Raw genomic sequence first — 14502 nt, forward strand, 5'->3', positions numbered from 1 at the left:
ACAGAAAATGTGCAGGGGTGTTGAGAAGCAACAGAAACAGTTTCAGAGTAAATGGGACAGAAACCTTGGAATACAGCATAAGGCAGTCACAATAAAAAAGACCAACAAAAAGAAGTGATCTATGTCGTTAGGAATAATGCCAAAATTAATATAGCTTGCATGAAAATTTGTTCAACGATACATTAATTTTGGTGTCAACTTTAACCCATGACGGGGACTATGTCTGAAAACTGACTTATAGTAAGAGTATTGCCATTTTTCACTTTCTTGCCCCAAATAAAAATGCAGTTTTCATGCATCAAATTGGAGTTGCAAAGCAAAAGGGGCCAAATACGTAGCAGTTTAGATTATTACGAATAGGGCTTTTAGCTCCTTGAACTAAATTTGAAAAATGGTCTTGTATTTGGTTTCTAATACTCAGCTCCCGGTGTTGCACAGAGCCGCAACACCAGCACTGCCTGGGCCAGTCACACGTCTGGTGTGCGCGATGAACGCCGACGTCATGATCATTCCGTAGGGATGAGAATCCAGTTACAGGTGCTAGATGTTATTATCAACAAAGAATTCGAAAGCTTTTTCAACTGCGCTGGATGCCAGTGAGGACGACACGCTATGGGAGGCGCAAGAGGAACCAGAGCATGAATTCAAAACCCATGAGGGGAAATGAAGACAGTGTATACAATTATAATTAGGAAACATCTGAGAAGTCCGACAAAGCTGCGCTGGTAAGCCTGCATCTGCGTCCTGTTACCGGTATTGAAAAATGTTAATCACAGCTGTTATGTGTGTTTTTATTTTAGAGAACGAAATTCATTAAAACAAGATTTGGGCACCAAATGTTTTTTTTCCAAATATGACGCTTGTGAAAGAGGAGGTTGTCTTTATAAATGGGGTTGTCTTATATTGAGACCAACACAGTATTTCAATGTTTAATACAACTATACAGTCACGTAATCTGTGGCTCCAAAAACACACAATTTCTAGTTTGTAAGACAGCGGAATAAATAAGGAAGTTAACAAATTTGATCGCTGGGTGATTACAGGGGTCGATTCTTCATATTTTGACTTTTTTCTCAAAAATGCAAAATTTCAATAATTAATTCTTGCCTATTTTTTCCACTTTTAAATCAAGTCTATAGAATGCAACAATGGCTTTGATAGTGCAAGTATTACAAATGAAATATTGTTATTGACGGACATACAAAACTCATCAATGTCTGACCTTGGTTGCCATGGGCACCCTGAGGCAGTGAGTGGGTGAGGTTGGGCAGCTCGTTGCCGTGGTTACCATCCTCCCAGGGGCAAACGTCCACACTGTTCCATCTGCGCAACTGGCGCAGCCACGATGACTTCTGCTCCGGTTTGCAGTGCGGGTTCAGTACGATGCACATCCATAGGGCGCCTGGACACACACACACACACACACACACACACACACACACACACACACACACACACACACACACACACACACACACACACACACACACACACACACACACACACACACACACACACACACACACACACACACACACACACACACACACACACACACACACACACACACATCAGTTACCTATCCCACTTCCCCCATCTGTGACAATCACGTAAACAATGAGTCACCCAACATGGGATAGGGTGTCTTCCGAGATTTGAAATATCCTAAATGGAGTTATCATGCGAGATTGAAGGCTTGAGGCAAGTTTTCAAAGATGTGCAACATCATAACATTGTTTCTTGTTCCTTTGGAGCACATTTTCTGTGTTGCCGCCATCTTGCACTGAAAACCAAAAACTCTGAGAAAACAGAGAAGTTAACTAGTCCCGAGGCAACACTGACTGCACACACATCATTTTGGAGTAAATTGGAACAAACAGAATATGAAAAGTGGCTATGTCTCTGGGGATACGAGCACATTCTGGGATTTTACTCTCAAGACTGCTTAAGATATGTATACTCCAGTACGTGTGCGTGATTGTTAAGAATGAATGTGTGTGTGTGTGTGAGAGTGTGTGTGTATGTGTGTGTGTGTGGGTAGAGGCAGGGAGAGTTTGGGAGAAAGGACGAAGACAAGGACAGAGACAGAATTTGAAGAGAGAAAAAAAAAATAACACACAAAAGGTGCGGAACAGAGAGAAAGCAGAAAAAAGGGGAATAGAAAATGAAATGGGAGTTGAGATGATTTGGACGAGGAGACATGGGTGAGGACAAGTGAGTGAAGCATGGCTTTGTGTCTGGAGGAGAGGAGTAGCTGCGACTCAAAGAGAAGAAAGACAAAAGTCGGAGAAGGAGAGAGAGAGAGAGAGAGAGAGAGAGAGAGAGAGAGAGATGGAGAGAGAGAGAGAGAGGCGCCGAGAGGCAGCATTCACCACACATCAGGGGTAGTGATAAGGACTTGGGAAGAAGGGTTTGAAGTGTGGACTTCAAAGAAATGGTACACACACTTCCAAAAATACGTGGGATTGAAACAGATGAGATCACTGCGCTGTCCTCACAAAGTGCAGAACAAGACCAAAGGGAGAAAACGAACATCATCAACAACAATAACAGCGGCGGCGGCGGCAACCGAGGGAAACAACAGACAGGAGACAACGCGGCTGCCGTCCTGGTGACGGGCCTGTTGGTTTTGTGGCTCATGTGGAAGTGTTTTGCTGTAGGTACAGTACGTTTGTCAAAAGAGCTACGCACTATATCAAACCAAACCGGCGCGCGGCGAGCAGCACTCTGTCACGTCAACTAAATATATAATGACAAATGCTTGAAAACACAGCAGAGGTTATTATGCTGGCGGTTTAGATGAGGAGAGAAGGAGCTGCGTTTAATGGCTCGTAATTCACAAAGACACTGAGCTGCCAAGCCTACAGTCACAGCGAGAGAGGGAGAGATTTGGGCTGTCAGTGACGAGTGCGAGTGTGTGTTTCTCTGTGTGGGCTTTCTTGGACACAAAGGACAAATAAACAAACAGAACAAAAAAATAAATAAAATACGCCGGTGTGCCTTTGTATCAGTGTCTGGGTTCGATCACCCACCTTGCTGGATTTGCCTGTGCCTGTGTACACAACCGAAGGCGTGCAGGTGTGTGTGTGTCTTTGTGCAAGTGGACATTTATAGGACTGCGTCCGCGAGTGTGTATATGTGCGTGTGTCTGTCTGCGTGTTTTTCCCCCTCACCCAACTCATCCCAGAGCTGTCTGTACTTGTCGGTCATGGTGGTGCCCTGCTGTCTCCACAGTGCCAGCCGAGGGTCGGCCATGAACTGTTCGGTGATCAGTGTTAACATCCTCGCTCCGTTGGAGTCGCGCATCTTCAACATCTCCCTCACCTAGAAGAGCAGAAGATAGGAGGCGGGGTGGGGTGTGGGGGTGGGGGTGTAAGGGGTGGGGGGGTGCACATACAAACACACACATGCGGTTTACACCAGCAGAGACCTATGCATGCCCAAACAGCTCGCACAGCTTGAACACATTACTATGAAATCGCAACCTGGCATACAATGGAAACTGATACATTTGTGTGGCTTTAATAAGGTGTTTTACTACTATTTAATAGTATAGTCATCACTAAATACTGTACATCTATCTGCTTCAAAGACAGAAGGAATTTGGTATAAACATGTGTCTAAATGTCCACAAATATTTGAATACACACCTCAGAGTGTTTTTAATAATGTAATCCTATATCTCCATATTAAGGCTAAAACGCTGTTTTTGGTATTAAAATACTATACTTGCACTTGCTTTTTAACCATCTTTCTTTTTCAAACTTGACTTGAAAAATCAATAACCGTTCAAACTAGTTTTGTGCCCTTTAAATGTATTTGTGGTTTCACTTAAAGTCTGAATACTCCTCAACAACAATGGTCAGACTTTGTTTGTTTTTTTTCACTTTCGTAGAAAACGTTGAGGTTAAGTAGTGGTTCGTGAAGCTTTCAGAATAAAAAAAAAACCCTAAACTTTTTCTCTCATAAAATCTAATCTAATAAATAATGTATAATATAAATTCATGTGTTGAAAAATAGATCGTATTAATAACTTTTGCAGTTTAGCAACAAAGGAATTTAACATTTCTCTCTCCTTCTGCTTGGCCAGCGGCTTGTTTATTCTTTTTCCTTCACGTGTTCTCTCTGGAAGATTTTTCCTCATCGCAGGAGGGACTCGTTTATTGTAGACTACAGTGGTCAGCATCTTTTTGTTCTAGGAAGCACAACAACTCTTGAGTACATGGCGATATAAAATCCAGGTAAACACGAGTTCAAAACAATCTGCAGCTTTAAAAAAAATAAAGATTTTTCCTCACTTGGATTTCTTTCAATCTCACTGGAGCAACTATACATTTATGGTCTTCACCTTCTATTTACAGTCGATAAATGAATGTAAATATAGCGAGTGTGTTTCTATGATTTAAGGCCAATTCTGGGTGTGCACCTGACTCTTACTACGGGTGTGTATGCATGTATGCAAGTTCACATGTGACTGTTCGTGGGTGTGTGTGAGCTGAAAGAATATAACCTTCAACAAAGAGCATGAAGCCGGGAGTTTTCTAAAAGCTGGCCAGTTCTGGATGATAATGGCCTTGGCTTACAGTCTTTACATAGCACACATCACATTAATGCTGCCCTAGCTCTGTCAGTGTAATGCCCGGCAACAAGAAGAACCACATATCTTGCACGGAGTCGTTTAATCATGGGGACACAGCAGTATAGAGTGCAAGCCTTCCCTTCTTCTATACGTTTTTTTTTTTTTTTTGTCCTCTCTTTATCTCACAGTCTCTCCCCCTCCTGCAATTAGCTGCAGCTAAGAGACAGCATGCCCTTTAATGTATGTGCATTAAGTATTATCTTTTGTTCCCATTTCTTTAGGGAATCAAAGATAATAGAAGTGCACTGGAGAGAGGGTGGAAATATTTATCAAGAGGACACAATGAAAGTGTATAAGTGTATCCTCCCTTTAGAAATACCCAAAAGGGAGAAAGGTGGGCCTGTGAGTGCAAGGCGGAGGGGGGGGCTTGTGGGACCATGCCCAACAGGGGTTGACTATGCGCTGCATCTCGGTAGTTATGTTCTGTATGTGGAAGACTGAATGTTCCCGTTCCCTAACCTTGCTGAAGAGCAGGTTGAGCTGCTTGCCCGAGCCGTGGTATCCTCCCTGGGACAGAAAGAGCTTGACTTGCTCCTGAACCTGCTCCTCATCTAGGTGCCAGCAGTTCTCATCGTCCACACTGGCTCCTGCTGTGGGGTCCGGGGCCCCTACACACACACACACACACACACACACACACACACACACACACACACACACACACACACACACACACACACACACACACAATCAGAGAAAAAGTCATGGGAAAAGCACATTAGGCCACTGAGGTCTAATGTGCTTCTTACATGACTATCTAAGAAATGGCAAACATGTAGTCATTTATGGATGGATGGATGGATGGATGGGAAATTGATTTGTATTTCATTTAATGAAAGCACAGAAGTTATTTGCATAATATAATATAATATAATATAATATAATATAATATAATATAATATAATATAATATAATATAATATAATATAATATAATATAATATACTTTGCTATTTTTTCTGTTTTTGATTTTTAATATCAACGCAATACAAATTTGATCAAATATTTTAGCAAACTTTACCTTTGTCAACAAAATCCATTAACGTGCTACATTGGATTGGACAAACTGTTCAATAACACGAATTCTAACAAGTCAGATGATGAGTGTACATGCACTTGATTCTTAAAGTGAGTAAGTCGTACTAACACTTTTTTGTTGGCGTTATTGATGTAGAGTCGGCAGATCTCGTCATTTAAGAAGTCTCTGCCTCTTCTTATTCAGCCCTGATTCTGTTTCCTCATTTGTTTCCTTCCTCCAGGTCTGTTTCCTGTGTGGTGTTATTTTGAAAATTTCTTCATGACCTCTTTTTCTTTTTCCCTTTTTCTAAACATCACTCAAAAACCCCTAACAAAAAGACGCATCCGGGCCCTATGAAACCTTCTTTATCTCATTTCTGTTTATAACACAGGGTATTGACGATGACTGATACACACTTTTCGTCAGTGTCTCTTGTATTGTCCTCCAACTCCGCTCTTGTCCTGTCCCTCGGAGGTAGAAAACTGGTCTATAGTGTTGATTAGAGGCAGTTACTCCTTTACTGTCGGGGTCTCATTAAGGAGCAACATTGATCCTGCCTCACTTTAGCTTCATCACACAGTCAATGTGTATGTCGGGGTGGAAAGACACGCTTGAAGTTTATGTGACCCCCTCAGCACGCCTGCCACGTCTCACACGCGCTCACTCACCGTGGACCTGGTTGATCTCCGAGTTCTGCGACAGAATCTCATCAGCCAGTTTCTGTGCGGTGGGCAGCACTTCCGTGTGGTGCACCGAGATCAGATACTGGACAAATTTCTGCAGCTGGTCCCTGCTCATCTGGAAGAGGGTTTCTGAGATAGGCAGGTGCAGTTTGACCTGCTCGGGCTTCCGTACTCTGTAGAGGGAAAGCGCCACGACGTGGGCGCAGTAGAAGATGTCTTTGTTTCCACAGGTGCACGTTACCGCTGTGATCTTGCAGCGGTCGAAGCTCACACTGACGCTGCATACGAGCTCTGGAGACGAGGGTGTGGCAGGGTCCGTCACTGTGCCGCTGAGATGGAAACCTGAAGAAGGTGAGGAAGAAAAGATAGGACAATAACGTTAGTGTGTGCGGAATGGTTTCCGCTCGTTTCACTGTAAAGAGGTGTATCATTTCCTCCTTTCCTTGAAAACAAAGAAAAACAATGTAAAGTTCTAATCTCTGCACAAAAGCAGCAACTTTTTTTTATCCGTAGAACTATTAAAGCAGGATCACTGTAGCTACGTATTGAACATGCCCTTTAATAAATGACACCGCTGAGTAAATCTATAAAAGAATGATCCCTCTGAGGATAGAGTTATGTTAATTTAACAGACTCGGTTGACCACAGTCACCTGCCAAAAGGCCCCATGCTCCCTTATCATGAGCTATGATCAGGACCAGCTGCAGTCCACTGCTTCCACTCTAAGTAAAAGTAAATGAGCCCGACAGAAGTCTTCATCTACAGCAAAAGGAACTGAGAGGGAAAGGAGGAAGTGAGCAGCGGGCACAACTGTTCCGCACTGAATTATACACTCTCTTGTTTGAATACAATGTTTGATCTTGTCCTGACTGCACCATCCGGAGGCGTGGCCTGTCATTATGTGAGAATGAATATGAATGAGCCAGGTGGAGTCCTCCTCCAGTGGCTTAAAACACACACTCGTAAGCATAATGAGAGAAACACACGTGTGCTCATGCATCGAGGCACAGCATGAGGTCATGCATTTATTAATAATGGGAGTGGTTAGGAGAGACGGAAAGTAGCTTATGAATTCATTTATGTGCTCAGGAGGGATCTCTGAAATTCATGTGGACCAGGCAAAGACATACATATCTTTAATATGTTTATCAAAGGGCTGAGCGCACACAGTGCTGCGATATCAAGCATGTATTAACGCATATATCAAAGTGTTTTCTGGGCCTCTGCATTAAGTAAAAAAAGGAGGGGCAGGAGTTGAATATTTCATAGGATATAGATGGAAATGGGCTCCTACAAGCTCGCTAAACAGAGGTCAGGTCAAAGACGCTTTCCTTGCTCCGTTGTGCAGTAAAGAAGGAAGGTGAACGTCACGAGAAAGGCAGAAAGTAGTAAACAGGATCGCAACCCTTGTCTACAGTATTGCATGTACCCTGAGGATGCATACAAAAATAAAACATGTTGTTTGTCGAGACCTGATAGCCTACATTGTCCCCCGAAGCAGGTTTGCAGGAGACCTGGTTTAGTTTTGTCACCCACAGATGTGAAAATCTCCACAAGCGTGAATGCTGAGAATGGGAAAATGACAAAAGTAGAAGTGGCGATGCTTTGCTATGCATGCCCTTTCACTCAACATTATCCGCAGAGCTAAGAAGTGTTGGCTGCTAATATCTAACGGCGCAGAACTGCAAAACATTGCTATGGAGATACGAGTTTCCATTGTGAAAGCCAGCTGGCAGAGGAAGTGCGTGTTCGTTAACAATATCCACAGAAGAGGGGTGTGGATCAAATATGGCAGCCACTTGCATCTGCAGTGATCAAAGCCTATACGTCTACAGCTGTGGGACAGAGAGAGAGAGAGAGAGAGAGAGAGAGAGAGAGAGAGAGACCATATTAAAAGGAGACAAAAAGGTTTACATGGTGCAGCTGCACGTACAATGGAAAGCTAACTTATTTTGCTGTGTAACAACATACAAATGAGTAAAGGCTGCTAATAGGTGCCATACATTTGTGTGTGTTTGTGTGCGCGTGTGCGTGTGCTGTGTGAGAGAGAAGCTTGTGTTTGAAGGGTGGCCCCGGAGTCCGGAGAGTTGAGAGAAAAAGAGAACATCAAAAACATGTGAAGCAGAGGAGAGGAGAGGAGAGGGAGCTCAAAGAAAAACCAACCTCTCATACAAACACAAACTCTTTTAGACACACACACACACACACACAGACACACACACACACACACACACACACACACACACACACACACACACACACACACACACACACACACACACACACACACACACACACACACACACACACACACACACACACACACACACACACACACACACACACACACACACACACACACACACAATCAGATGGTGGTAAAAAAAGTCCCATGTTCTTTTGCAAATATTTTCCATTCGAACAATTCATGGCAATACTATTTAAAAAAAGAAAAAAAAAAGAAAAATCCCAACACATGGAGTATGAAAACCTAAATAGTGATAAAAGACTAACATAAAATTTCTGTCGTGATTCCCTTCACTTTCATGGACACTCTCTCGCCTTCCAAGCCCTTTTTATCTGTCCCTCCCTCCATCCACATTCCCACAGCTCTTTCTCTCTCACTCTCTGACAGATGGGTAGGTAATGAGTTTCGCCTTTCCCCGTCCAATCGTCTGGGCACCAAAAACTGCCCCCTGCGCCAAAAATGCCCTTTTAATTTAGCCAAGCGCTGAGTACAGGGATATTACTGTTTACACACACACACACACACACACACACACACACACACACACACACACACACACACACACACACACACACACACACACACACACACACACACACACACACACACACACACACACACACACACACACACACACACACACACACACACACACACACACACACACACCTCCCATGAAACTTTCGATGTCTCATGTGCTTGCTATTAAAGAGCCTGGTTTCCCCCTCACCCAGTCCACCCAGCTCCCCTCCCCGAGTGGTGCTCAGGGCTCTTTTCTGTGCATGTTCAAGGGGCCAGGGTTGGCTTTCAAAGTAACCATGGCGGCCATTTTTAGAACAAGGCCTCTGTGAGGTTGCCCTAGAAACCCCTTCTGACCGCCCTGGTGAAATCACACTTGGCCCAAAGCTCTATGCAAGGCAGCAAGAATAGTGTGTAAAAAGAAAGATCAAGAATGAGCATATGTATACACACACACACACACACACACACACACACACACACACACACACACACACACACACACACACACACACACACACACACACACACACACACACACACACACACACACACACACACACACACACACACACACACACACATACACATATATATGTTCAAATCCCACCGCCTACAGACCACCCGCACTCTTTAGGGGTCCCACATCAAAGCATTCCCCCAAATTGCCCTTCGCTCTATCTTTTCTTTTTGAAATTGTATGAGTACCGATAAGCCAACATGCACTCTTAACCAACTCGGGACCACTTCTGTCTTTTTAACAAGGGGCCCCCTGAAATTCTGAACTACTGCTCTGATTTCAAGGAAAGTCCAGAACTAAGACTTATAACTCTTCCAACATACATATGCTGTGATGGAAGAATGAGGCCTTTATATGCTTCCTATAAAACAGGATTTAGATTCCCACATGAAGGCAGTCGGTGGGGATCGAGGCCGGGGTCTGGAAGGTTTGCTTGCCTAAGCACAAAAGTGCCCAGTGTATCGAAATCCCTGAACTAAATTAGATTGAGCGACATACATATATTTTCGCAATCAAATTAAGATTCCGAGTCAACAGAGAAAATTCAGACCCAGCGGTGGGAAGGTCATTAAGTTTATTGGCTGAATTGGTTCATGAGTGACTGTCACCTAAATCTAATATGGCACCCTGCAGTTCAGACGGCACTCATCCGCTGTGTTTGAGTTTCCCTCTGTGTGCCTGTGATAGATTCTGAATACATGATAGATTTCAGAGAAGGAAACCTGATGAAACAAATGTGCTTGTTTGAAAGCAAGTCAACAAAAGCAAAGGGGGGAAGGTGGAGAAAGCAAATAGATATTTAAGTCCTGTTCCTCTGCACAGTTTCACTTCAGCCTTGGGCATTAATCAAATTACCTCATGAGCTGTAGACAGGCAGAGAGTAACACCTAAATCCCACTCTGCCCTGCTCAAGCTCCTCTGATCCAAGTGAGACCACCTGCAGCAGCTTGAGCTTTAACATGGAATCCTGCTCGGTGTTGACCAAAGATAGCCAACTAAAGCCTCACAGAGAAAACGCTAGTGGACTGCAATCCAATCTGTTTGGTTGGTTTGAACAGAGGCCCGACTGAAAGGAGATCTGAACCACAACTGAAGAAAAGCAAGGCCGTGGTGTGGGTCGAGGAAGGGTCGAGAACCGTTGGGCAACCCCCACCTTGCCATCCCACCCACAGCTAAAGAAGCACTTCCGACATGGCGGCTCCTTGAACTGGCCCAATTAATAAGGCTACAAAGACAAATAGAAGGCCTTTCAGCATCTTAGCAGGCCAGCTCGTGTGAGTAACAATGAGTGCAAGTGTGTGTGGTCCTATAAGGAAGAACCCATACAGAGATGATAAACAGAGATCTGTGCTATTCTGCAGGAGACCTTGCTCCAGGCGTGTGTGTGCGTGTGTGTGTCCTAGGTGTGGGACAGGCTGGAATAACACAACCAAGCTCCAGGGGCCCTCCGTATTTATGCAGAAAACTTGCTGGTGGACCAAAAAGTCTTTTTCTCATCGGGTGTGCACAGCAATGTGCATACACCCTTGTGCAAATGAGCATAAATGAATGTTTTGAAATAGCCTTTGAAATTCAATGCCAGTAAAATCTGAATCCTAATCATAGAGATGATAGAAAAGGACTATCTGTATGTACGTGTGTGTATGACTGAGCGTTTGTGCACACGACGGCTCTGTAGGTTATTTGGCTTGTCAAGAGCTGGCGGTTAAAATGACAGTCGACTACTGGGCTGCCGCCACTTAGTTGCCACACGGCACATCAGGAATGACTTGCAATTTTCTAACTATCACTTTCAGATTGGATTCTAATTTTGTTGGATTGGGACTGTCAGACAGAGTCGGTCTTAGTCCTCTGCTGACTGATCCCAAGGTTGACAGTCGAAAAGGTGGCCCGTATGGTAAGAAAGGAAGTCACTGTTCAAAGGGAGGCAGGACAGGGAGGATGCAGATGCCTGTCTGCTGGATATAAAGCTAACAATGCATAATAAATGAAATCCACGTTCCTGGTGGTTCTTTGTAAAATTGGTGTAGGTAAGACACTAATAAATGAACGCTTGATTTTTATGCTCAATATTTAGCTACAGTTAAAACACTGGAAATTGAGGATCGGAACTACCTATCTACCATTAATACATCATATCATCACAATGGCGATCCGTACAAGTTGTTGTATTACATAGGGAGATGCCAGAGTACATCTGACCTTCAAATAGTAATTCCTTGACTCCCGGCAGGTAGGTAGACTTTTTTACTATTAGACGGAGTGAGGCCTGCAGTTTCCTCCTGTTTCAAGCATCAATGCTAAGTTATGGCAATGGCTTTGGGTAGTGACAGAACTGGTCACAATTTACTTAATACAATTGTCATAGCAATGTTTCAAAAGATGGTTTGCATTGGTAGAGCAAAAGAAGAACCAAAGAAAAAGATGGCTGTGCATGCAAAATTTCAAACAAGCAAAGCAACCTTTGCCCTGGTTTAGTAGTTGCCATGTCTAAAATGACTTTAATAGGGGTAATCTTAGAATGGCCACAGTGTTGTATTAGGTGAACTCTCCATTTAGTTGCCATTCAACAAATTTCTGTCACCAGAGAAGCCAGCAAGCCGCTAATTCCGTCTCCCCCCTGTACATTAACTATACATTATCCCAATCTATGTGCGAGGTTCATTAGTGTGAATGAAATTACAGCTGGCTGGAAATGAATGTGTGTAATTAGGAGAGGTCTGTCCCAGTAGAGCCACGCAAGCTATGGATGGAGGTAATGGGATCCATCGAAAAGCCATTGTCTGCTACTTCAGTGCTTGAGTGTCTTTCTAATGACAAACCTATACAGTCGAGACATTATATACATTGGTGTCAAGCCTACGAAAGAGGCAAGTCCAAATCAAACTAAGCCTGCCTGAGCTGGTTTAAGGCACTTCTCAGTTGGAAAATGTGCAAGAAATGAACAAAGAATCTGGAAAAATGTGTTTTTATTATTTTTGGGGGGGGTGTTTGTTGGATCTTAGGCATAATTTACATTGAAAAAGTGCCAAGATGACTTTTGCTGTGCTTGTCGGAATCGATTACAGATGTATTTCTGTTGTTTAATTTGAACTATGTCCCATAAATCTCAACTATTAATTACTTTAATGAAGCAGATTCAAAACATGTGACTTGACACATAGGCTTAAATATAAAAAATATGCTGCGAATAAGATGAATAAAATTCCCCCAAATCTCACAGAAAGCTTGTGTAGAGCAAGCACAGCACACAGACAAAAAGCCACTGTGAACACTAACATGGCTGAAAGTGAGCGGAATTTATTTGCATATGAAAATAGCTGGGCGCTAATAACAGTGCTGGACTGAAAACTACAGCATGACTGTGGACGCACATGTCAGAATGTGTGTACGTTTTTAGGTTCACTTATCCACGCCAGGAAATAACCTTACACTCTTTACCCTTCCCACTTCATTTGGAAAGTCACACACACACACACACACACACACACACACACACACACACACACACACACACACACACACACACACACACACACACACACACACACACACACACACACACACACACACACACACACCAAACCCCACCCTTTGACACACACTCATGATGCCTTCATGCATGCACGCATTCTGGCTTCAGTGACTCCCTGCAGTCAACCTCCTTCTGCTCACCAACTGCCCCTCCTCTTTCCTTTTTCTCTCTCCAATAACTGACTCCTCCCCTGTTTTCCCCTCCTATGACACGCACGCACGCGCGCACACACACACACACGCGCGCACACACACACACAAAGTGCTGCCTAGCCCTAAGCTGACCCGTTGTGTGTACTGACGTCACACACTAGACAAGGGGAGGCATCATTCCAGACAGACACACACAAACGTGCACACCCACACACACATACACACACTCACTCACACAGGCCCCAGCCGAGGGGGAAGCTGCATTCCAGCACAGGCACACAGACACACAAACACACATCACCACGCCTGGCGGTGGGAAGCATGGGGAGCGCTCAGCTGTAGCGGGGAGGAGGGAAGAGGGAGGTGGGGAAGCGAACTGAGGGGGGAAGTTTCGTGAGGGAGGAGGGAGCGATGGCTCTGAGCCAGTGTTCCTCTGAGCTCAGCACTTCCCCTTTCAGCTCCAGCCAGCCGCCAGTTTGCGTAACGCAGCCCATGCAGCCGTGCTGGCTTGTGTTTAACCCCTTCCTTCCTGGAGTCACTGAGGTCACACTCGCTGCTCTGCGTTTCCCTGCGCAAGCTACATACTGGCATCAAGCCGCCCCTGCCCAACATTCCCTACCAACACCCCCCTGAACCATCTCAGACATTCCCGTTACAGCTTCCAGCCCACTGGCCCGCAACTTCTCAAATATTACCTGACAAGGACTGGGGCACACAAACGTACACACACACTGAACCAACTACATAGGTTCACCTTTGTCAAGTCAGCATTGGTGAAGCAAATTAAACTAAAATTTTTGTATTTCGTATGCCAAGACAACCCTAAACCCCATTTTTCAAACACCTAAAATGTAGTGTGACTGGCCTTAGAGTAACCTGGATTTAAAGCAACATCTCTCTGAAGATGAAAAACAGCCCCGCAATCACTTATATCCACCTCCATCAATTACCAATTACCAGGCAATTATCATTCATATTCATGACGAAGATACAATTAACCACATTTACACTGATGTCTTTGCATTATGAGTCTACAAAGACAAAAGCATATGTAATGTGGGACAGGTATAGTAGGTGCCCAATAAATCTATTCATTGACCTTCTGAGAACGTATGTAGGCCAAAGTGTCCAATCCACCCACAGAGACATGAGGCCTCGTACATCAGATGCAATGCCTTCTCCCCCTCCAC

At 44.1% G+C, this 14502-nt stretch overlaps 1 protein-coding gene across 2 annotated transcripts in view; it reads right to left on the reverse strand.

Moving 5' to 3' along the window:
- The window catches only part of LOC308112341 (zinc finger SWIM domain-containing protein 6-like), a 46723-nt gene that overhangs the window by 15486 nt on the left and 16735 nt on the right, over nt 1-14502 (reverse strand). For both annotated transcript variants that reach the window (XM_080467795.1, XM_080467794.1), the window contains exons 2-5: nt 6324-6680; nt 5099-5247; nt 3174-3324; nt 1223-1402 (exon numbers count right to left, since the gene is read on the reverse strand). In XM_080467795.1, the coding sequence (XP_080323921.1) occupies nt 1223-1402; nt 3174-3324; nt 5099-5247; nt 6324-6680 (837 nt within the window). The remainder of the gene's footprint in view (nt 1-1222; nt 1403-3173; nt 3325-5098; nt 5248-6323; nt 6681-14502) is intronic.

Source organism: Lipophrys pholis, assembly GCF_963383615.2.
Source record: "Lipophrys pholis genome assembly, chromosome: 7".
Lineage (NCBI taxonomy): Eukaryota > Metazoa > Chordata > Actinopteri > Blenniiformes > Blenniidae > Lipophrys > Lipophrys pholis.